A 23,219-nucleotide genomic window follows, 5' to 3' on the forward strand; every position below is an offset into this window, starting at 1 on the left:
TTTTACTCTAATTTTTTTTCCATATTATTTGTCATTTGATCAGTGTAGGTTTATAATTAGTGAACTCTATATAAATTTATTCTCTTTGCAGAGCTTTGGAAGGGTCCATGACCAATATTGGTTTATCGTGCAATCTCCATTATTATCTAGAACTCTTCATTAAGCTTAAGTATATTTATCAGATCCCAAAGCTTTGTTAAAATTGTGAATCCTTCAGGCCTTGATTTTTCCTCTCCTAGTTATAGGAACTCAACCTGCAGCCCTCGTACCAACAGAAGATGTTTGCTGTTTCTTCTTCTTCCTGGCAATTTGGCACAGGGTTGCCATACATAGAATTCACTAATTTCATGGTCTGCTAGACCAATTAATACATTACAAATAATTAAGGTTTTTAGTTGAGATAAAAAAAGTCAATGGCACGAGCGGGATTCGAACCCACGATCTTCGGCTAGATACGCCGCTACTCTACCACTTGAGCTATCATGATCTCGATCCACTCGGGCACTAACTTCCCATCTCAACCCCACCTTTTGAATTTTCCCTCATTTGTGGGGTTGAGATGGGAAGTTAGTGCCCGAGTGGATCGAGATCACGATAGCTCAAGTGGTAGAGCAGCGGCGTATCTAGCCGAAGATCGTGGGTTCGAATCCCGCTCGTGCCATTGAATTTTTATCTCAATTAAAAACCTTAATTAACTCTAATATATTAATTGGTTAAGCGGATCACGAAATTAGTGAATTTAATGATTTAAAATGAAGTATATTTCACTAAAGCTCTCCGTGGCCATTTCATTTGTCGTCGAGAATCCAATCCGATTACACGACATTTAAAAAATGGCAAAAAGGAGGGAAAATTCAAAAGGTGGTGTTGAGATGGGAAGTTAGTGCCCGAGGGGATCAGGCCACGATAGCTCAAGTGGTAGAGCAGCGGCGTATCTAGCCGAAGATCGTGGGTTCGAATCCCGCTCGTGCCATTGACTTTTTTATCTCAACTAAAAACCTTAATTAATTGTAACATACATTTCATTTTTCAGTTCATTATCCAGCCAGCAGTTCTACTATCATTTTAGTCTTAACCCTCTAGGTTTAGTAGTTTTGCCATTAGTTTCTGCAATGGTTCTTTAATGAATTCGTCATGATATGCAACCCCCTGAATAAGAGACTTGTTCCTAACCCACTGTCACATAGAGCTATTATCTTGGCAGTTTGGCACCCTTGTTCAGAGCAGATAGGTATCCTCATCAAACTTTCTTTGGCCAATTTATCAACTTCTAGGCTGCCCTCTGTGACCTAGTGCCAAACAAGTTTTTTCCCCATCTAACTACGTATTGATGGAATCCTTATCTTGAAAGAGTGTGGCATATACCATACCAGCTTCTGAACCATATTCGGTTTTAGAGCCATTTTTTTACCAAATATAACTGGCATTAACTGGGATCCCTTTCTTCCTTTCTGTTCTACTGGGTATTTTAATTTGAAATTTCTTATCAAATATGAATTTTGAGATCATGCCGTTGACAAGCTGAAGCTTATTAGCCTGAAGTTCCTCGTGAAGCTTTAATTGCTTCTTTTTTTTATGGGTCTCTGTATTAGCCTGTAAATTGTGGCTCTAGTCTCTCCCTGGATGATGGTAGATTCTGGAGAACTTCCAGAGCAGTAGTGGGGTGGTCAGACGGTTATAATCTTTGATGCTGAATAGGAAGCCAGTCAGAGTTCACTAGTTATAACCCTACCAGAATTTTTGCTAATAATAAAGACAACTGAGAAGTAAAAAACTGTGCACATCGAGAGTTTTAAGTTAAAAAAAATTATATTCTGCTTAAATAAAGGAAAGTTGAGGTTTTCATGATATAAAAGAATGGAAAGCTGAGAAAAGACAGATAGACAACCCTGCTCAACAGTCAGAAGTCCCATTTTATCAGTCACAGTTTAAAATAAAATTAAAAATTAAAAAATGATTATGTTTTAAAATGAAACAAAATGGGTCATTCTGATGAAAAAGTAAAAGAATTTAAAAAAATCAAATGTTAGGTGTGCTTTGAAAATTTTCAGCAGCACCAAGTGGTCAAAATTAGCATGCATTATATTAATTTAAAAAAAAAGAAGAAGAAAATATGAAAAGTCAGTAAAGCTGTTGATGATCAGTCGATGCAGTCAAAAGTCATACAGCGACTATTCCAACTCCCTAAACTGACAACGGGAAGGCTTGGAAAAGGAATTAAGTTCAAAAGGAAGTTTTTCAAAGGTTTTCGGGGCTTAGGTGAGTGTGAATTACAGTGCAGAAATATCGACAATTAAAACAAAAATTCATTTGGTGATTCTGTGCTCACTAAAACTCAAAGAGAAAACTTCAAAAACTTTCTTTTTTTTTCCTTTCATTATTTACACCGTTATCTGTCCAGTTTACCCCGATCTACCGATATGTAATCGCTTCATCAACAATCAACCATGATTGTAATTATAATATATGTAAATCTTAATAAAAATTGTTTCCTTCATAAAGAAAGAAAAATCATTCATTTAAAATAATGAAAAGAAAGAAATTCAAGACTGATTTTCCCTGATCCATCACAGGCTTTGTTGTAATTGTCTCAGATAATTGATATCAGCCGTCAATCATAATTTTGTATTAAAATCTAATCTTTACATTAAAAATATTATAACAAGAAATGAGATTAATACTTTTCTTTGTATTTCATAATTAGAATAATGATATGCTAATAGATTTTTATATTTTTAGTTTATTTTACTTTGCATTTCACAATTTAGATTAAGTCTGGTGGTTTTATAAATAGAGACGGGAATTGTAGAGGGATGAATTAAAAATGATATATCAGGTGGTAAAATATGTCCATAGCATTTTTCAATAATTTGTTTTTATCCTTCTTGTGTTTTAAAGCAGTGATTTGTTGTTAGGCACAATTTGACATTTACGTATTTCTGTGTGTTGGGCAGACCTCTACAAATATTGAAGAAGGCAAAATGCCAATTTGCGTCTGACAGACCAACCCAGCAATGATGGGCAAAGATGAGGTAAAAATCAAATTACATCTACACACTGCAGAGAACATGAGAAAATCTCACGCTTTAACTTTACCTTAATCAACTTAATTTTTTTAAAAAAATAATTAAGGTTTTAAGTAGAGATGAAAAGTCAGTGTCACGAGCGGGATTTGAACCCACGTCCTTCGGCTTGATACTGCCTCTGCTCTACCACTTGAGCTATCGTGACCTTGATCCACTCGGACACCAACTTCCCATCTCAATCACACCTTTTGAATTTTTCCTCCTTTTTATCTCAACGTACAACCTTAATTAATTAAATGATATTAATTGGTCAAGCGGACCACTAAAAATAGTGAATTTAATGAATTAAAATGAAGTATGCTTCACTAAAGCTCTCCGTGGCCATTTCACTTGTCGCCAAGAATCAAATAGATTACACGACATTTGAAAAATGGGAAAAGGAGGGGAAAATTCAAAAGGTGCGGTTGAGATGGGAAGTTGGTGTCCGAGTGGATCGAGGTCACGATAGCTCAAGTGGTAGAGCAGAGGCGCATCTAGCCAAAGATCGTGGGTTCGAACCCCGCTCGTGACACTGACTTTTTTATCTCAATAAAACCTTAATTAATTGAAAGATCAGTCATTTATTTATTATTAATTTCATATATTAATTTCATCGGTCAAGCGGACCATGAAAAATAGAGAATTTTTTTTAAAGTGAAACCACCAAGAAACTACACTTATTGAAGCAGTTTTTGTTTCCTTCCTTCTTGTATGATGATGGTTTTATGACTGTTTTCTGCATTGTCTTGCTTTCTCATTCAATGTACAATAAATTGTACCTCACAATCCCACCCTACTTTATTATTTTGATCAGTCTAAAACATGGAAGGCATACTGAAGAAGGCAAAATGCCGCAAGGGGTCTGACAAACCGACCTGCAATTATAGGCAGTCCAAGATGATCGGAAATGATTACAATGTTTATTTAGTCGTTATTGTGTTCACACTCTGAAAATGAATTTTATTCTCTAGTTTCATTTGAGATCTTGTATTTTTACAAGGTGTTTTACTAATTTAAAATCGAGACAAAAATAGTGCATTTTTTGACATTTGTTGGTTTTTTATTTCAAATGGAAAATCGCAGCTCAGATTGCTTGGAAGATTTTCGATGTGAATGGTGACGCTTTAGGATAAAGGTCTGTAATTGGTTTGCTCAGTTCGGAAGCGGAAATTTGAGGAATCTTTTGTTTCCTATTTCCTTCAGCGGTTGATGACAAATTCATGCACAAATAACCTACAGTTAATGCTTTCAGTTCAGCAGAGTAGAAAATCAATGGGAAAATGTAGTTTACAAAAAGGCGTTAAACAACTTTTTTTTTTACCTGCCTTAGATTGGCAAAAATTGGCTACAAAATAAATAAAATAGCACAGCTAAATGAACAGGATTTAGTGGTTATTAAAGTTATTCTTTAGTCGTGGCAATGGTGGAAGGGGGCTATAGTATAGCGGCTTTTAGCAAAGTGACAGTCATTATTTTGTTAACTGATTATCCAGTTATTTGTTTAAATCAACAACAAACTATTGATTTAATTGGTCAAGCGGACCACGAAATTAGTGAATTTAATGATTTAAAATGAAGTATACTTCAGTAAAGCTTTCCGTGGCCATTTCATTTGTCGCCGAGGATCCAATCCGATTACACGACATTTGAAAAATGGCAAAAAGGAGGGAAAACTCAAAAGGTGGGGTTGAGATAGGAAATTGATGGCTGACTGGATCGAGGTCACGATAGCTCAAGTGGTAGAGTAGCGGCGTATCAAGCCGAAGGCCGTGGGTTCGAATCCCACTCGTGAAACTGACTTTTTTATCTTAACTAAAAACCTTAATTAATTGTAATATATTAATTGGTCAAGCGGACCATGAAATTAGTGAATTTATTGATTTAATGTTGAGTACAATACTTATGAATTGTACACAACAATAACAGCTCTAAAAGCCAGATTGCATCCCATGAAAGTTTGCTGTTGGGATTGGAATAGTTGTTTTACTATTAGCTACTTCCGCCAAACTGAGCCGTTAAATCTAGGGTGTACTGCACATAAATTCAAGTCAGCAATCAACCAAAAACAACCAGCTCTGGTTAATCGAAAGGGGCTTGTTTTATGTGCTTCCACTTGAGCACTGTTGAAAGCACATTGAGGAGTTTGCTCAAAAAACCTGAGAAGTTTCTGGGAGGAACGGTACACTTATTTTACACCCCTATATGTATTTCAATATATCTATATTTTTCTATCAAAAAAGATGACTTAGACTGAACATGGTGAAATGCAAAATAAACTAGCAAGATTTGACATATCAAGATGATCAAGCTTCTCTGTATTGTAAATTATATCGTGTAATTCATTCAATATGCTTTGCGGTTTATCAAGATAAATTAATCTCGATAAAAAACAAAAATTCAGCAATTGAACAAAAGTCGGTTAAACTGGACAAAAAACGTTTTTTCATTTGCAAATAAAACAGTGCTGTGACTACAAACTCATGCATCTGCTGGTTGTGTGCCTCTCGCATCGGACAGAGCCGATGGCAGGAGGCACTTGCACACAGACTCACCGTACTGCTTAGTCCTGACATGTATCGGTGGCGTTGTGGCGCCTTCGCCACGTTGTGACCTAGCGGCAAGCCATATGTAGTAAAGAGTGTTTGGATATAGGTTTGTCAAAGTGTACGACTCTGAAATCGGTATCCTACGATGGTTCTTTTCCTAATGAAAACCAATTTTAATATATTATTTTATTTTTGTTTCAAATATCAAGATAGTTTACCTTGGCATAAGTATCGTTCCAGTAAAGCTCATAGCTGACGATGTTCTCTCCTGCATGGTTTGGCTTTGACCATGCAAGTGATACGGATGTCTCACCGATGTCTGTTGTATGCAGGTTCCCAGGTTGACTCGGAACTGAATTTTTTAATTTGTAATAGATTATTCTTTATAAGTTTAAGATGATACTCATGTCCTACCTCCTTGCTGCGTCTTGACAAGCGTGGGTGCGCTCAAAGGGCCAGGTCCTACGCTTGTCGAAGCCTGAACGCGGATTGTGTAAATTGTATGCGGAATGAGCTCGCTTATTGTCGTCAGCTGGTTGTTGTCTACGACTCGAGATTCCCACTTGTTTAATGGCTGCTGAGGGTTCATCGTATAGTAGACTTTGTAACCCTGAAAGAAGTTAAAATGTAGATTTTGTTTAAAATCTATTACAAGCTCGTACTTACGATGACCTGCCCATTGGGCGTCTCAGGCTCATCCCACTGTATCACCATTGTACTCGAGCTCAACGGCCTCACCTGGACGTTTCTAGGCGCGGTGCCTGGTTCTAGAAATAACGCAAAACAAAACTCAACCAAACAAACACGACTATAGATTAAAACAAAACCGAAGCCATTAACAAAACAAAAAAAGCAAACAATTAAAAAAAAAATATATATCATATATACTTACTTGCACCTTCATTGTGGATATCGCCTAAAATGAGCATGAAAGAAAAAAAAAGAAAAACAAATTGTATATTAGTACTAAACAACGGTTTTACACAAATTTATTTAAGTGAAGTGAATGAACACTATCTAGATGAGATCTACATGCATCTATGATCATAAATAATGATAATCATTGTATAAATATGGTAATAAATCTTTAAGGAAAAATATATTTGGTCATAGGCATTCATACAGTCAAAAGATTGGAAAGAGGGGAATGAAATAAAAGAGGTATTTTGAAGACATTTGTTCCTAGCCGGAGCATGCATCTATAATGTCTGCCTGCTGGCTTCTTAAAACTGTGCAGATGTGCTCAAGGGTCGGTACGAGACAAGACGCCTATCTATCTCCTTAATGACTTAATCACCTTTTAATGGCTAAATTTTCTGCAAATTTTAAACTGTTGCTTAGAAAAAGCTAAACTCTCTTAGAGTTTGCTTACTTCTATCAATAAATTGTACACTGTTTTAGATTTACCAAACTTATTGGTACTTAGTATCATAAAATTTAGCCTCCAAGGAGATAAAAAAGGCTCGAATGTCTTGGAAAAGAAAGAAAAAAAAAACGGTGTCTTTGTGCGCAGTGCTTCGAACAGTTATGTATTTCTTGTTCAAATATACACTTACAATTATCGTATTTTGATTTATTGAAACGTATTCGATATTAGTATGGGCGTTTGTTTTGATTGTTTTGATAAGGCCACATTTCGTCAGGAAGTCCAAGTTGATATTTTTTTGTTGTTGTAAACAAAACAGAAAACAAAAAACAGCCAATGTAGTTTTCGAATAAATTTTCTTCTAAGATGTACACATTTGATGTAAAAGAGTAATAACGGGCAAAAAGAGCTTCAAAATCGTGTTAAAAATGACAAAAATGATTGAAAATTCTGTTTTCTTCTAAATAAATTTATATTTATATATATTATTGTCACACTTGACAAAAGCAGGCAGAATACGCAGAGCAGGATGATGAAATTACTTATTTCTACCTTTGTATGTTAAAGTGACATGTCCTGGAAATAAAGAAATTTCTAGTATTTGCTTATTTTATAAACGTTCTTATCAAATTGTTTAAATAAAAATTTGAAGCTCTTTTTTCCAGGTGAATTTATTTATAAGTTTTAGTAATGAAGAACATCATACCAGTTTCACCAGTAGGTACGATGATGGGGCTACTGGGCGGTCCTCTTCCAAGATTGTTGACAGCGATAATAAAAAACTCATACTCTGTATACGGGCTTAGATTTCGTACAGTGTAGTAGGTCGTGATGATTCCAGAGATTTCCGAATAAGCCTGGTTGGCATATTTAGGCTTGTACTGAAGCACAAAGTACTGGAGTTCTTCGTTAGTCGGGAACGACCAAGAGAGTCGAACTGACGTTGCAGTCACATCGGAGAAAGTCAGGCTTGTCGGAACGCTCGGCAGTGCTGCAAATTGTATTTGAGTTAATTTATTTAATTCATGTTTCAATTGTCGATTTTAATACATTGAACTTTGACATATGAGACTGTCTCAATGATCCCGAGGGCTGTTGAAGCGATGCAGGTGTAGTTTGCAGACTCCTGAATGCCCTTCAGCTCAAGGACATTCCTTCCGATGGGGAGTTTGTCATCTGGCGTCATGTCCTGAGCCGGCTCCTTTCGCCATTTGACATACGGCATGGGTGATCCGACAGCAACACAAGTCAAGTTGTAGTCAGCTCCAAGCATCACTTCAACAAGCGAAGGTGGTGGGATTGAAAACTGCGGAGGGACTCGACGAACTATAACAAAAAAAAAATATATATATACATAATGGCTGTAAACTGGAGAGTGACTTGACGAACTAGAAAAAAAACAAAAAACAAACATAATAGCTGTAAGTCCAAAGCAATCTATGCAGTTAATGCAACTGTCATGGCTTCAACATTTCAAATTACTCCAACCATTCAAATACTACACCCCCTGCTCTGTAATATTTCTTACACAGTTGAACTATAGATTTTTCTTTTGTCTAGAGCTAGCTGTATGTCAGACTGTTCCTATATTCCAGACATTTCATGTAAATCGTTGTCAATTTTTACCAGTTTATATTTTGTTTGCTGTGTCTAGAAGATTGATTTTAAGGTTCATGATATATTGTACCCACTTGAAATTTCTTTCTTTTCCAGACGTCCAAAGAGATTAACAAACCACATGTGACTTTATGAATACCTATCATGAAAAACAGTATGTCAGCTCTTTATAAGACCAACTTGTCTACTTGTTTCAAATCCTTTTTTTCATGGAAGATCAGGAATTTTAAGGAAAGAACATTCACAGTAACTTCTCTGATGACTGCTTGGTTATCGGACACCTCTCAAAGTATGATTAATTTGATATTGGTGTGACCAACCAAGTTCTGATCCTATACTCTCTTGCAGTTTAGAGAAGGTTTCCTCATATACAACTATTAGTTTAAAGAAAATAGGACACAGTACAATTAATTAAGGTTTTTAGTTGAGATGAAAAAAAGTTAATGGCACGAGAGGGATTCAAACCCACGACCTTCAGCTAGATACGCCGCTGCTCTACCACCTGAGCTATTGTGACCTCGATCCACTCGGACATCAACTCCCCATCTCAACCCCACCTTATGAGTTTTCCCTCCTTTTGCCATTTTACCTACTAAAAACCTTAATTAATTGTAAAGTATTAATTGGTCAAGCGGACCACGAAATTAGTGAATTTAATAGGACATAATATTCCTCCTTGTGGGCATTTTTGAAATGAGCTCACTTAGAGGTAACTGAAGGTTCAAAGTTTCTAGCAACTGTACCATAATCATTATTTTACAGTTTAGAGCTTTCAGAAGCCCTTTCAATATTGAAGTTATTCTTTTTTGCATACATTAGATTAAATAAAATAGGCTAGCGTATGTCCACTGTGACCTATATAGGTCTATTGTCAAACCTCTATGATTAAATCCATACTGTAAGCACGCATTTTTCACACAAAAATTTTTAGGAATGACAGGTTGTGCACATCACAATGATTTTGATTGTACTTGGCATCTATATGCTACAACTATAACTATATGCTATATTGTTGGGGGTCTGTTAACCATTGCACAAAACCAATGTACTATTTTTGGTTCAGTTGTTGCTCTTTGAATTCTCTAAAATTTAGGAAGGCAATTGCATGTTTACTGACTGAGGTTTATGGAGGTCCAGAAAGGGCTGGTGTTATGGGTTGAGCAGTTGATTGAAAACTGTGCTCCATTAGTGGAGTTGGTGAGATCTTGCTGATGAGCCTGCATTAAGCAGGTTGGGCCCCTGTTTATACAAAGTGCAAGCTCATGGTCTACAGCATGGAAGGTGAAATCATTGTTGTAGTGGTGACACCATGTAGATATCTAGTTAACCTGGTGTTCACCACACATGGTATACTATTTGGTATTAGTTTTTACTTTGCATCGCAGTCAACCAGGCATTAAAATCAATTCAAATAAAATAGTAAGTTCCTTAACTTTAGTTTACAATCACACCCTCATTGGTATCAATCACTTCCTCAGTCCATTTGGTTTCCCCTTTTTGAGAACTATTGGTATGTTTAAGACATTGCTCAAAGTAGCCAGTAGTATTGTGTACAATTTGGTTTAGCTTATACTTAACCATTACGTGATACTACCAAACGCTACTATCAGGTCTGTTATATCTTTGTTTCAGGATATTGTGAATTGAAGAGAAGTTTCTTTCTGAAAGTGGAACTTTTTTTTTGGGGGGGGGGGAGTAAGGATTCCATTATCTCTACCTATAGAGGTCTATTGTGGAACCCCTTTTATTAAGATCATATTGTGGAAAGTGCATCTTTTCTCCACAAAACTAAGCCAATCCTTGGTACGTCTTTGTGCACGTCCCTTGTTTTGAGGACTTCCTTATTTACCGGATCTAAGAACTAATTCCTCACATTCAGAAAGGTTATGTGCCGATATCTATGGTTTCTTTTGACAAGTCAGTTCTGTTTCTGCTTTCCCAATTTTTTTTTTGCCGTAGTTAAGAGGGCAGAGCAGTGCCGGTACAGAGGCATATCATTTTCTCAAATCTTGCTTGCTGAAAGAGAAAACAATTTCTTCCCATTCCTTTTTGACGGTTTATGAATCTCTTCGCTTGCTTCATACCATTGCTTGAATTTTCCTTCATCAAGCCATTTTTTCAGCTCCAACTTAAGCACACCCTCCAGTAAGCCTAGTTGTTGTTTCAGTCCGAGGTGGGAGACGGCTGCTTACCTTATTTGGCTACTTGATCAGTCGGTTTCCTTCTTTCTATGCCATCATGTCCCAGAATCCACTTTGACGTAACTCTTTTTTTCTTTTCTTTGACGAAGGTATTTAAAATACGATGTTATATGAACCGTCGGGGTGCCGGTGTTTTTGAAAAACAAAGCCAATTTGTCGTGTTTGAATGCAGGGCCCCTGGATTCGAACCAGGGACCTTTACCTTACAATGAGCGCCTTGTCATCGTCTAAACCGTTGCGCCACCGACGCCCCCCACGTAACCTTGTTGGGTTGACCTTAGTCCATTAGGCAATTTTTATACTCAAATGCTAATTTGAAGCTAAAATCATGTGCATTTAGTTCCTGACAGCCCGTATGTTGCAGATTCGTCCCATTACCTAATTAATTTCTTTCTATATCTTCTTAGCTTGCCTCACACTTGGTGCTTTCGTCCAGTACTTGACGACACAAGTGTGTCTAGTTGTGGTGCCAGTCCCTTGAGCTGGCTTCTTTTGACAGTTGATCAGCCTGTTCGTTTCCTTCTGTACTTCATGTTGAACCACCTCAAGGTAACCTTGTATTCCATTAGGAAATTTAGGCACTTCCAGGCTAGTTTGGAGCTAAAAGCATACGCGTTTAGCGCCTTTATAACAGTCTGACTATCCGAAAATATATCTGTGCACTTTTCACTCTTCTTTATTAACTCCTGTGCATAGAGCTGTATTGCTACATGGATATTGCAGAAAGTGCAAAGTTTTCTTCTAGTAAATGTATCAACCACATTTGTCTGCAGTCTCCGATGGTACAATCTGCATCTTTGATTCAACTGTCCCCATCCATCTTGTACCTATCTACTTTCTAGCGAATCCACGGCCAAATTCCGTCGTATGCAGAGGTGCGTCAGCTCTCATCTTGAGAATCAAAACATCCGATAAGGCCGAATAGGCCAGGTGCGGACGCTAAAGATCCTCATGTCTTGTTGACGAAGAGTTCTCGGGAACCTCATGTCCACATCCATCTGGTTAAGCTATAGTAAGAATTTGTCCATGGCGCAAAAGTGTATATTGTTGCACTATTATTCTAAAAAATACATAAACCTGAGATACATTAATTTAATGCTTAATCTTTCATCAAGCCGTTGGTGTACCTAGTCCGACTCTAGCGTAAGAGAAATTACATTTGAGATAAAGGGATCGATATCGTCACAGCAAAAAGGATTTTCATACGTAAAGGCCACTTTCAAAATGGACATCAAAAGAGTAGGCACTACAGTAAAAAGGTCGAAATAGAATTGCGCGTAAAAGAGTAAGTAACAGGATTAAAAAGATAAAGTTAAATCGAGGTCGCCCCTGGTCTCAGGTGTCAGTACGCGCACTCTTTCCAATTGGCTTTCCTACTGCGTCCCAAATTCCTTTTCTATTAATTATTGGCTCGGATGATAGTAATTGAAGTCGCATCGAAGCGGATTGGGACGTGGAAACGACTTTACGAGCAACAGGTGACGAGGAAGATAAGATTAGGTCATTAACGACGGCCAATTTCTGGTTCAAGACAGCCGAGATTCCACTCGGCAGAAGAAACGGGATTTCCACCGGTTTAATGATCGGGGGTCAGGGCGATATTTTGTTTACACCGAGCAAATGGTAGTAAAATAAGTCACCATGGTTACATACCCCTGATTGGGGAGGAAACGAAAACTTGTCGGGGTCACGATAAATCGGGATGAATGACGGTCTCAACGGTTCTCCTTCTTTAGTCAAATGAATAAAAGTTAAATTGGTCAACTTGTTAACACGTTGTACGACACAGATAAGGAAATGCGGAGGATAATTTATTCTTCAACATTAGTTGGATGAAAAAAAAGAGGTGAAGCTATTGTAAATGAAGGCACCATCGATGCTAAAGATCGTCGGGAAAATCAACTGCCATAGCTATCGATTACTAAACATCGCTGTTACCATCAATTGATATAGCTATCGATTACTCAACAGTCTATTGCTATAACTATCTATTACCACCTTAACATCGATGTCACAAGTAAAGACACCATCGAGAATTAACGTCAATGATACACTGAATGGCTGACTAGTTAATTATCTGCATGTTAAGGATAGGTATGGGTATAAAAGCCACATGGCTTTCTGCACCTCGACCTGAGTAGATCTATATTGCTTACCTAATTTTTATAACTCACTGGCTAGCTTCAGGTTGTTAATCATCCTCCATAGCGTTGCCGGCGGCTCCTTAGTGTACGATCTTGCTTGCGGCTGTTCCTCTCCCATTTGCAAGAATCTGCACCTACAAAGACCTTCACAAAAACATAGATTGTGTTCTGCAGTATCCTCCTCTTTCTGGCAGTAGCTGCACCGTGTTTCTTCTGTCTGTACTTATTATCCGGTGCATGTGCCTTCTTAGGTGGCAGTGCCCGGTCAGAAGTCCAACCAGAATCCTGACTTGGTTGCGGTTGTTTTCCAGTAATTCCCTTGGAAGTTTTGCGGATGGCTCTTGTATGAATATCTTTGCATGCCTTAATCCTGAGGCATTATTCCACCAAACTTTGCACGTTATTAAGGATTAATTTTAAAAATATCCTTTTTTGTGGAAAGATGCTAGGCCAAAGTAGAGTTCCGGTCCTAGAGAGTTCGGGTTCGCTCCCTCTTGGGCCAATATGTCAACCTTTTCATTGCCTCTATGCCCCGAATGCCCAGGGACCCATCCAAGGGTCATGCCATAGGTGTCTGACTTCCGCCAAGAACTCCACGCAATTCCAAACATTGTTTGCCTTCACCTCGCATGAAGGTCTCTCTTTCCTGTTGTTCAATTATTAAAATGAAGACACAATCGGAACTAAACATCATGACCCAATCATGATGCTAGAACTATCGATTACTCAACAACGATGACACAGTCTACTGCTGTAACTATCCATTACCACCTTAATAGCGAAGTCACAAATGAAACACCATGATATTCAATCTCGATGACCCAACCAACTGATATGATTATCGATTACTCAGCACCAACGTCACAAAGAAATTTACTATCGATACCCAACGTTGATAATCGATATCGTACTCAATTACTACAACTATCGATTACTCAACACCAACGTCACAAAGAAAGATACTATCGATACCCAACGTCGATAATCGATGTCGTACTCAATTACTACAACTATCGATTACTCAACACCAACACCACAATGAAAGATACTATCGATACCCAACGTCGATAATCGATATCGTACTCAATTACTACAACTATCGATTACTCAGCATCGACGGCAAAATCACTAGTTCATTATCTCGTTGTAAGGATCACCATCCATGGTACAATCCACTACTGTACTAATAATTTTACAGTATCTCGGTTTGCTCAAGGTCGATGTTGCCATCGATTACTCTACATCTATATTCCAAATATAGACACCATCGATATATCGATATCGATGACACATTCCACTGCTGTATCCATTACTCAATGACGATGTCACAAACAATCGCTGTAATTATCGAATCCTCAACATCAATGGTGAAACCATTCGTTCATTAACTCGTTGTTAAAATCGAACAATCATCATCGATACTGTTATTATCGATCACACTATTTGTTGTAACAATCGATATGCTATCGTAACTGTACATCTATCGATTAGTCAACATCGATGATATCAATGAAGACACTATCAAAATTAAACATTATTGCGGCAATCGATGACAACATCAATACATTAATTCTTCAACATCATTGTTATTATCGATTTTAAGCTAAACTCTATTAAAAGAAAAGCTTCTATCGATACTAAACATCGATGCCACTATTGTAACTCAACATCAATTACCAGCGATTCTTTCCGTTGTGGAATTTTAGATTTTTACGATGCAGAAAAGGCATTTGTATTTTGTTGTTTTTAAAGCAATTTTTAGGCTTTGTAAGATTTCAAGATGGGCAGAAGAGATGATAGCAAGAGTTTTTCCTTTTTTTTATTGACAATTATAACGGCCTTAACGCTTGTTATAAATATATTAAATAGACAAAGAATCTTGAGTAAAATATTCCATATTGGCGTCAAAATTTCCTTTTGTACGTCCCACTGCCTTTTCCTTATAACGAAATTAAACCATCCATAACTGAGGATGGTGCGCGACGCGGACACGAGATTTATTTCATAACATTTCGCCACCCACAATCCAGGCGCACCTTTCAAACTGTAAAAACGGCGTCTTTTTCACGCTCCGCGGACCGTCATTTCCATCAAACAATGCCGCCCTAACCGGAATTAGAGGTAATGAAATTCATGGAAAGGAAGGACAATATGCAAAACCTGCCGGGGAGGAGAGGAGTTGCACGAAAGAAGAAAAAGGAACACCCTTTGAAAGCAGTTATTTTTTTCCCTTCTCCTTTCGTGAAATTGCTTATTCATTAATATGAAATAATGTTCTCTTCCCTTCTAAAAAGGAGCATTTGCATTTAAAAGTTATATATAATAAATATTACATATAGAGAAAGAGAGGGAGGAAGGGAAGATGGAGGGGAGAAGGAGGGAGAGAGAGGGAGAGGGTGAGGGAGAAGGAGAGAGAAAGAGAGAGAGAGGAGAGTGAGAGGGGGGAAGAAACGGGCAGAAAAGAAGAAAGAAAGGTAGTGAGTGAGTGGAAGAAGGGGAAGAGACAGATAGATAGATAGATAGAGATAGAGAGAGAGAGAGAGAGAGAGAGAGGGAGAGAGAGAGAGGGGGAGAGAGAGAGAGCGACGGGGCGAGAGGGAAGGGAGAGAAAGGGAGAGAAAAAGAGATGGAGAGAGAGAGAAAGAGAGAGANTATATATATATATAGAGAGAGAGAGAGAGAGAGATGAGAGAGAGATTAGGAAGTATGAGGAGGGTAAACCAAATAGAAAAGTCTGACAATAATAGTCGAAGAGGACATATTATATTTATACATTTTAGAAACTCAAGAAATGCAGTTGCTCAGTGAGTAAGAGGCTTTTTCAACAAATCGCTTTCTCGAGGAGTGTACAAAATTATACGGAAACACCAGTCTGAATTGACCTGGGCTAAATGAATTGAATTTCGTATTAAACGCATACACTCTGAATTAAACATGGATCATTACGCTGTAATTAGTTTGCATACACCGTTTGTATTTCGATGTTTCCAAAGGGGGTATTATATTTTAATCAGGGATATATTAATTTTAAACGGGCCAGGGGGCTGGGTGAATTATAGTCCATACATGTACGGCAGGGTCTGAGCAGAGTGAAAAACAAACAGGATGTGGACGGCGAGGGCAAAAACCGTCGGTTAATTCATTCCAAATTATAACGGCGCGGTGTGTATTAAGGTTTAACCGCGGGGTCACAGGATCATAAAGATGTTTTGCTATCAATGAAGCTCTGTTTTGCAAGGGGGATTTTAGCATAAAGGGTCGGCCCAAGGGCTAAGGTGTATTCATTGCTTTAGACGCGCTTGGCGCATACATGATTAGGGCTTTTCTTATGCATCACCTCCCCACCACACATGTTTTGCTATGCTCTTCCATTTATTTACCTGTGTAAAGTTTCCGTGCCAAAACACGTCGGATTAAGTCACGATCTCCCCTCATCCCAGCCGGTTATTTAATAACTGGCAAACTATAAACGGTTTCACAACTAAAAATACAGCATTTAGTTTGATCGTCTAATTTGCCTAGTCTGATGGTTTTCGTCGGCCAGGCACGTTTTGGTCACGTCATCTTCAATGGGATGTTTGAATATTGGGCTGTCTGGAACACGCGTTATATACGGAGACAATAAGGGGATGCAAAATACATTCATATTATTATATTAGTTATATTAACCAACATGAAATTTCTAAAAACATAGATATAGATACAGATATATAGATAGGTATATAGTTAGAGAAAGAAAAAAAGAAATAAACCGAGAGAGGGAAAGCGAGAGAGAGAGAGAGATAGACGAAGAAAGAAGAACGAAGAGAGAGTGGGAAAAGTAAGAGGCAGCGTGAGAGAGAGAGAGAGTGAGCAGACAAGGGAGGGTTTTTTAAGAACAATGGCAGGGGAGAGAGAGAGAGAGAGAGAGAGAGAGAGAGAGAGAGAGAGAGAGATAAATAAATAGGAATATAAAGATAGAGGGAGAAAGAAAGAATCTGGGATGNAGAAGGTAAAAAGAACAGAAAAAAAGAAAGAACAAACGAACTTGAGAGAGAGAGAGAGAGAGAGAGAGAGAAGAAACGCACAGAAAAGAAAGTGACTAAAAGGGTAAAGAAGTGAAAAAGTAATTGGGTTACTCAAACACAAAGAGAAAACAGATAAAACATTCGTATGTCTATAGTTATAAGAGGTACGAGAGAGAGCGAGAGAGAGAAATGAGAAAGCGTAAGAAAGAGGTATTAGTTATTAAAGGAAAGTAAAAAGAACGGAAAGAAAAGGAAAGAGCATTAGAGCGTGTGAGAAAGAAAGAGAGAAAGAGAGAGAAAAAAGGTTAAAAAAGAGATATTAATTATTGAAAGAAAGTAAAAAGAAAGAGTAATTGAGCGAGAGGTAAAAGAGAGAGAGTGATTGGTAGCAATTGTTGGTACGATCTAACACAGGGTTGGTGTTTTCTAATTACCGATTATTACAGAGGTTTCTCTCAATCACTGTCCTTTCTATGTTTCGAAAAATGGCCAAATTGTCAGGAGAAGCGCCTGTTTAAATAGATATGTCACACCCAAACCGGGGAAGTATGTAATAAATGTTATTGGGGTTAAAGGAGAGACTAAATCGGCCAATAATTTTTGTCTAATCCGGTAAGGTAGGCATAAAACTGAGTTTGGATGGTTGCAATTTGCCATGGGGCCGGGGGACTTCCTTCGATTCCGGGCCCTTTATCGCATTGGGATCTCCGGGCGAATTGAGCCGGGTATTTACCTCTCACTGCCTCTCTCCGGGATTATCTTGCAGGGGGGTGCGCACCCCCGGCCACAGCTGTTTCACCCCTTTTAGGATACGCCGTCCGATAACTGGAGCCGCATGCCGATTTATGATTGCCCGACTAAACCGCAGCCTGTTTTTACCCCGCTTTCTTTCTAATCCTATGGACCTGCAGGAAATTAAAGAAATCCCTGGCTTCTTGGAGAAAAAAAGAACGAATTGATCAGGTTTGTTTTTAACCCTTTCCCCAAATGTTTAACCGATTCTAAAAACTCATTTATTCATTAAATAAAGTTATCGTTACAATGTCCATTCAAACTGAAGCCCAACTTTTAAAAGTGCAACTTCTTCTGCTTCTTACTTTACCTTAAAAAACAAAACACTAAAAGGTTAGAGTTCAGTTCCACCTGCTCTTCTCCAGATTAAAGCCTCAACATAACATGGGATTGCACCCCGACCTATTAGATAAGAGATGGTCTGACCTCATCTGTTTAGTCTAGTAATGGGTGAGCCCCTTGAGTAACCATAAAAATCTCAAAGGAGGTGAATATGGCATTTTAGACATCCTAGTGCGTTAAGATTCAAGGAATTTAGTTGGATCGTCATAGGAAATTTTCAACCTCCAGTAACATCCATAAACCGTACAAGAATTCCTACAAGGGTAAGTATTATTCATCCCTTTTGTTTACTGCAATAAAGAGTAATAAAAAGTGAGCTCCTTGAAGTCCTAAACCTCAACCTGAATCAAAAACAGTCGCTAAAAGAAACGTTGAACCAGCCTCCATGTGAATAAAAAAGGATGCCAGGAAGGACTCCTATGACCTATTTTGTGACTTCACCTTATCTAGTGACTTCTCGATAAGCTTAACCTCAAAGGGGGTGAATATGATCTGCCAGACATACTAGTGTTCTTAATTCAAGGATTCCAAACCTGTGGATCCGTGAGGTGTTAAACCTTAAAAGAGGAAATTTCTAACCCTCGGTGACATTCAGGTCCATACGATACGAGGATTCTTACAAGGGTGAGTACTATGATCCCTTTTGTTAAATTCAATAAAAATTGCCCAGTTTGACTAAATCTCATAGAAATCAAGGATGCAAATGAGTCGTGATAGTATTAGTCAAACCATTTGAGACACAATCGACTGGAAATCCACCCTACTTATTTTCACTAAATCTATCAAACGACTCAACCCTAGATTCCACTGTGGTTCTGGTTTAAAACCAAATAAGAAAAAGTTCCTAAAATTAGAAATGTGTTCGAGAGAGATGAGAACATACAGCTAATATGGAGAAAATACTGGCATATCTTTGTGGAGATTTGCATGATTAAAACTTATACACGAAGTCTCCTGGTGTCGACATGGGGTGATAGTTTAAACTACTAACAGGCTTAGCAAAATAAATTAACAACTGGGTAGAAACATGTTAGTGAAGGTACAATGATCTAGAAGGAAGAAAGGTACAAAGGATGATCGTAGAAGAAAGAAGTGAAACTGTTTGAATAAGGACGGGTGCTTTCGCCTTAAAAAATTCACTATGTTAAGTTAATGTGTCAAATCGTGAGATTTCTTCTTGTGGACTGCGGAGTTATGAACCTGTAAATTGGTCGTTATTGATAATTTTAGTCTGCCTATCCTTGCTGGGTTGGTCTGTCAGACGCAAGGATTTCTCCAGTGTTGAGTCCAGACTAAATGGGACTAACCTATTTCAGAGTGGAACCTCGTACGTGACGAGATGCGCCTGACAGAAAGAACGTAGTATGCTTTAAACAATCATGATATGATTATTCAGAAATCGTGAGATGCGGTCTGGTGTGACGTAGGTTTCAGACATTTTCTTTATCGTGCCAACGTTTCGATCTTTATTGAGATCATCTTCAGGCAATCATGTTATATTAACTACCTTTAACAGTTTTTCTTTGATTCAACTTAGAAACACACCATATAGTATTGAGATTACTACTCTTAGTTCTGTTGTCTCAAATAAATGACCCTCTGCGATAAAAAGTTTGAATGTTAAAATGTGCCCCAAGTTCGTTAGAGGGCAGCTTGACTTACCGTAATCCGAGTGACCGTCCGCAGGATTTAAAAGGGGTAGGTAATTCCCTGGTAAAAGCTTCTGCCCGGTCGCCTTTGATGTTTCCAAATAGGATGTAGGCCGCAGGGTTCAATTTTCCCTAATATTCGGCCGGGTGGATCATCGGATCATCTCATTGTTTCTTTTTTTAACTTTCTTTTTTAAAGCCACACTTCATTTTAGAATTGGCGATAATGAACCCGACGTGTAGGCTTGACGCGTCCGGACCTTTATCTGTACAATAGCTCATGGTTGTTTTCCCCCCCTAGAGGTTAGTCAAACGGGAGGGGTTTTAATCCTGCCGGGTGGGATTAATGGGGATTAACGGCCTTTATCACCCCTTCCCCGATTTTGGGTCAAATTATGCGGTACGTATGCAGAAACAACGGATAATCCGACAATACTTTCTTTAAAAAAAAAAAAAAAAAAACAGCAAAAAATAGTTGTTTATCAGGACTAATTAGACAGTAAACATCCCGACAAGGTTCCACATAACGTAGAAAAATATTAAGACGAAAGATTTTATTAAAATTTAAATAAGACGAAACCGTAATCAAAATATTAGCCCCAATATCCCAAAAAGGATGATGAGATCCTTTTTAAAAAAAGACAGTTCCTACTCATAGTAAGTTGTTTTCCAACGTCCGGATTTCGAGCCCTTAGCTCATCATCAGGTTGAAGGATTTCTACAACCACGTCTCTCGACATGAATTGCAAAAGTGAACCCACCGGTACCCCCTCCCAATGCGACGTTCCAATGAGAAGCTGATTTTTTAATGGCGCTCAATTTGAACATGCGAAAAGCGGGAATTATAACAAAAGCTAGATGAGATTATGTAATTGTGCGAAAGCTATGCTAACACGGACCAGAAAATGGAAATCCATGGTTTACAACAATCTTGGCGACACCTTCGATGGCTTTGATTGAAATATGTCTTCAAAAATAGTTTTACATGTTCCCTTTTCTTTGGTATTTATTAACAGAATAATATACGGGTCGAAAAGGATGGTAGACCGAAGGGATTCGTTACTATAGCGGGAATTACGTAATTTCACTTATTGTTTGGAAAGTTTTTTCTCGTCTTCATGTTATATTAATATATTAAGCTAATTAAGACACTTTATGTCGTAGACAATTAATTAAGGTTTTTAGTTGAGATGAAAAAAAGTTAATGGCACGAGAGGGATTCGAACCCACGACCTTCGGCTTGATACGCCGCTGCTCTACCACTTGAGCTATCGTGACCTCGATCCACTCGGACACTAACTTCCCATCTCAACCCCACCTTTTGAATTTTCCCTCCTTTTTGCCATTTTTCAAATGTCGTGTAATCTATTCTCGGCGACAAGAGCTTTAGTGAAGTATACTTCATTTTAATTCATTAAGTTCACTATTTTTCGTGGTCCGCTTGACCAATTAATATCTTTCAATTAATTAAGGTTTTAAGTTGAGATAAAAAAGTCAGTGACGCGAGGGGGGCAAAAAGGAGGGAAAATTCAAAAGGTGGGGTTAAGATGGGAAGTTAGTGCCCGAGTGGATCGAAGTCACGATAGGTCAAGTGGTAGAGTAGCGGCGTATCAAGTCGAAGGCCGTGGGTTCGAATCCCGCTCTTGACACTGACTTTTTTATCTCAACTTAAAACCTTAATTAATTGAATAAAGTTATAAGGTTATACATAAATTACATACTGCATCTTGTGTTACATATTAATTATATTATTTGTTATCGTATGTTTCCGTGTACGTAAGCTTAGGCGAAACTTTTTTTGTGTCAAGTCGGGGTAACTAAGTCAGTAACAAAAGTCCAACCAACAACTTGAATATTTTCGCCCCGAGTTACCAGTAGTTCCGAGGGTTGGAAATATTTGTCTCTTCCAATTGCGGAAGAGGACTTTTAGCGGATGTAATGCAATTCTTTTTTCACGGGATATTGCAGCCATTTCTTCTTGTCCCTCTTTAAGAAGGGAGGAAAATGAAGGTAGAAGAGAGGAAAGTGGATGTGACAATGCATATATATCAACGGCTACTCAACTTGAGTGGTTCCCTTGATCTAGTCAAGCCGTGAACGTGTAATAACAAAGAACCCGGCCCTCCACCCCCATCCGGTGCCCACACATAAATGGCCAATATCTCAAATTATTTGTAAAAGGAAAGTTTCGACCTTTAATTCATGGCCCGGGCCGGGGCTGAATAAATATCGGAAGGCCATTAGCTTAATAGCGGTTTTCCCTTTTCGCACAAGCATCCCTTCGGTTCGCCAAACTTCAATCTCAGACCTTGCTCCACCCTAATCCCAGGATTTACCTATATACCAGTTACACGTTATTAAAACAAGGCATTAAGTTTATTTCCCGAGGATAATTTATATATAAAAAAGAGTTTTACTTTCCAAAAGCGATTCTGGATTCTTTAATGTTTTTTTTCCTATTTTAGCATTTAGGATAGAGACTATAAAAAAGCCGGCTCAAAGACACATGGGCCATCTTACAAATCACCGATTGTACTGTTTGGGGGTTCCAATCGATGTTGTGCAGATTCCTTCTTAGATTGGGTCCCTCGGGGAATTCATTAGGCTATTATTCCACACCCCAGGATTCCCAACGTCACGGATCTGATCCTTCCGCTTGCCCCACGAGACCATCAGCGATGAAACACGCCAAATCTGACAATGACAAGTCCTGTAAATCAGTTTTCAAGGAAGACAACAAAACCCAAAGGAATATCTCATTACCATCAAAAATACTTACATCCTTATCAAAGAATTTATCCCCTTTGAAACCTATAGTTAATAATTTAACGAGATAACAAATACTAACATCAATCAATTAATTAAGGTTTTTAGTTGAGATGAAAAAAAGTTAATGGCACGAGAGGGATTCGAACCCACGACCTTCGGCTTGATACGCCGCTGCTCTACCACCTGAGCTATCGTGACCTCGATCCACTCGGACATCAACTCCCCATCTCAACCCCACCTTATGAGTTACCCTCCTTTTGGGGGTTGAGATGGGGAGTTGATGTCCGAGTGGATCGAGGTCACGATAGCTCAGGTGGTAGAGCAGCAGCGTATCAAGCCGAAGGTCGTGGGTTCGAATCCCTCTCGTGCCATTAACTTTTTTTCATCTCAACTAAAAACTTAATTAATTGTATAGTATTTATTGGTCAAGCGGACAGAGCTTAGTTCTGTTTGCACTGGGCAGCGGTTTCACTGTGGCCTTGAAATAGATCATATAGTCCGGTATTTCTCAAACTTATTTCGGTATTTAAACCTGATTGTATCAAGCTTGGTCTAATGATCGGAACTATTTACTAAGTATTGCCCTAAATATAGTGAATAGCATCATTTTTTTACGAGGGTATTTCAACTGCGAGGATATTCGAACCCGGGACATTTATCTTAGAGCTGTTTCAAGACCTAAACCGTTGCAGCTACCGACTCCCCTCAACATATTTTTAAT

General features: G+C 38.3%; 1 protein-coding gene across 8 annotated transcripts in view; it reads right to left on the reverse strand.

Moving 5' to 3' along the window:
* LOC106663447 (tyrosine-protein phosphatase Lar) overlaps positions 1–23,219 on the reverse strand; it is a 312,386-nt gene that overhangs the window by 18,906 nt on the left and 270,261 nt on the right. For 5 of the 8 annotated variants that reach the window (XM_024229112.1, XM_024229115.1, XM_024229109.1 and 2 more), the window contains 7 exons: positions 8,028–8,303; positions 7,684–7,968; positions 6,504–6,527; positions 6,278–6,378; positions 6,026–6,221; positions 5,830–5,963; positions 5,618–5,768 (listed from right to left, as the gene is read on the reverse strand). In XM_024229112.1, coding sequence (XP_024084880.1) covers positions 5,618–5,768; positions 5,830–5,963; positions 6,026–6,221; positions 6,278–6,378; positions 6,504–6,527; positions 7,684–7,968; positions 8,028–8,303 — 1,167 coding nt within the window. The remainder of the gene's footprint in view (positions 1–5,617; positions 5,769–5,829; positions 5,964–6,025; positions 6,222–6,277; positions 6,379–6,503; positions 6,528–7,683; positions 7,969–8,027; positions 8,304–23,219) is intronic. The other 3 variants (XM_024229114.1, XM_024229111.1, XM_024229110.1) reach the window with 2 other exon arrangements.

The sequence above is a fragment of the Cimex lectularius genome, unplaced genomic scaffold, assembly GCF_000648675.2.
Source record: "Cimex lectularius strain Harlan isolate CLEC.00 unplaced genomic scaffold, Clec_2.1 scaffold334, whole genome shotgun sequence".
Classification (NCBI taxonomy): domain Eukaryota; kingdom Metazoa; phylum Arthropoda; class Insecta; order Hemiptera; family Cimicidae; genus Cimex; species Cimex lectularius.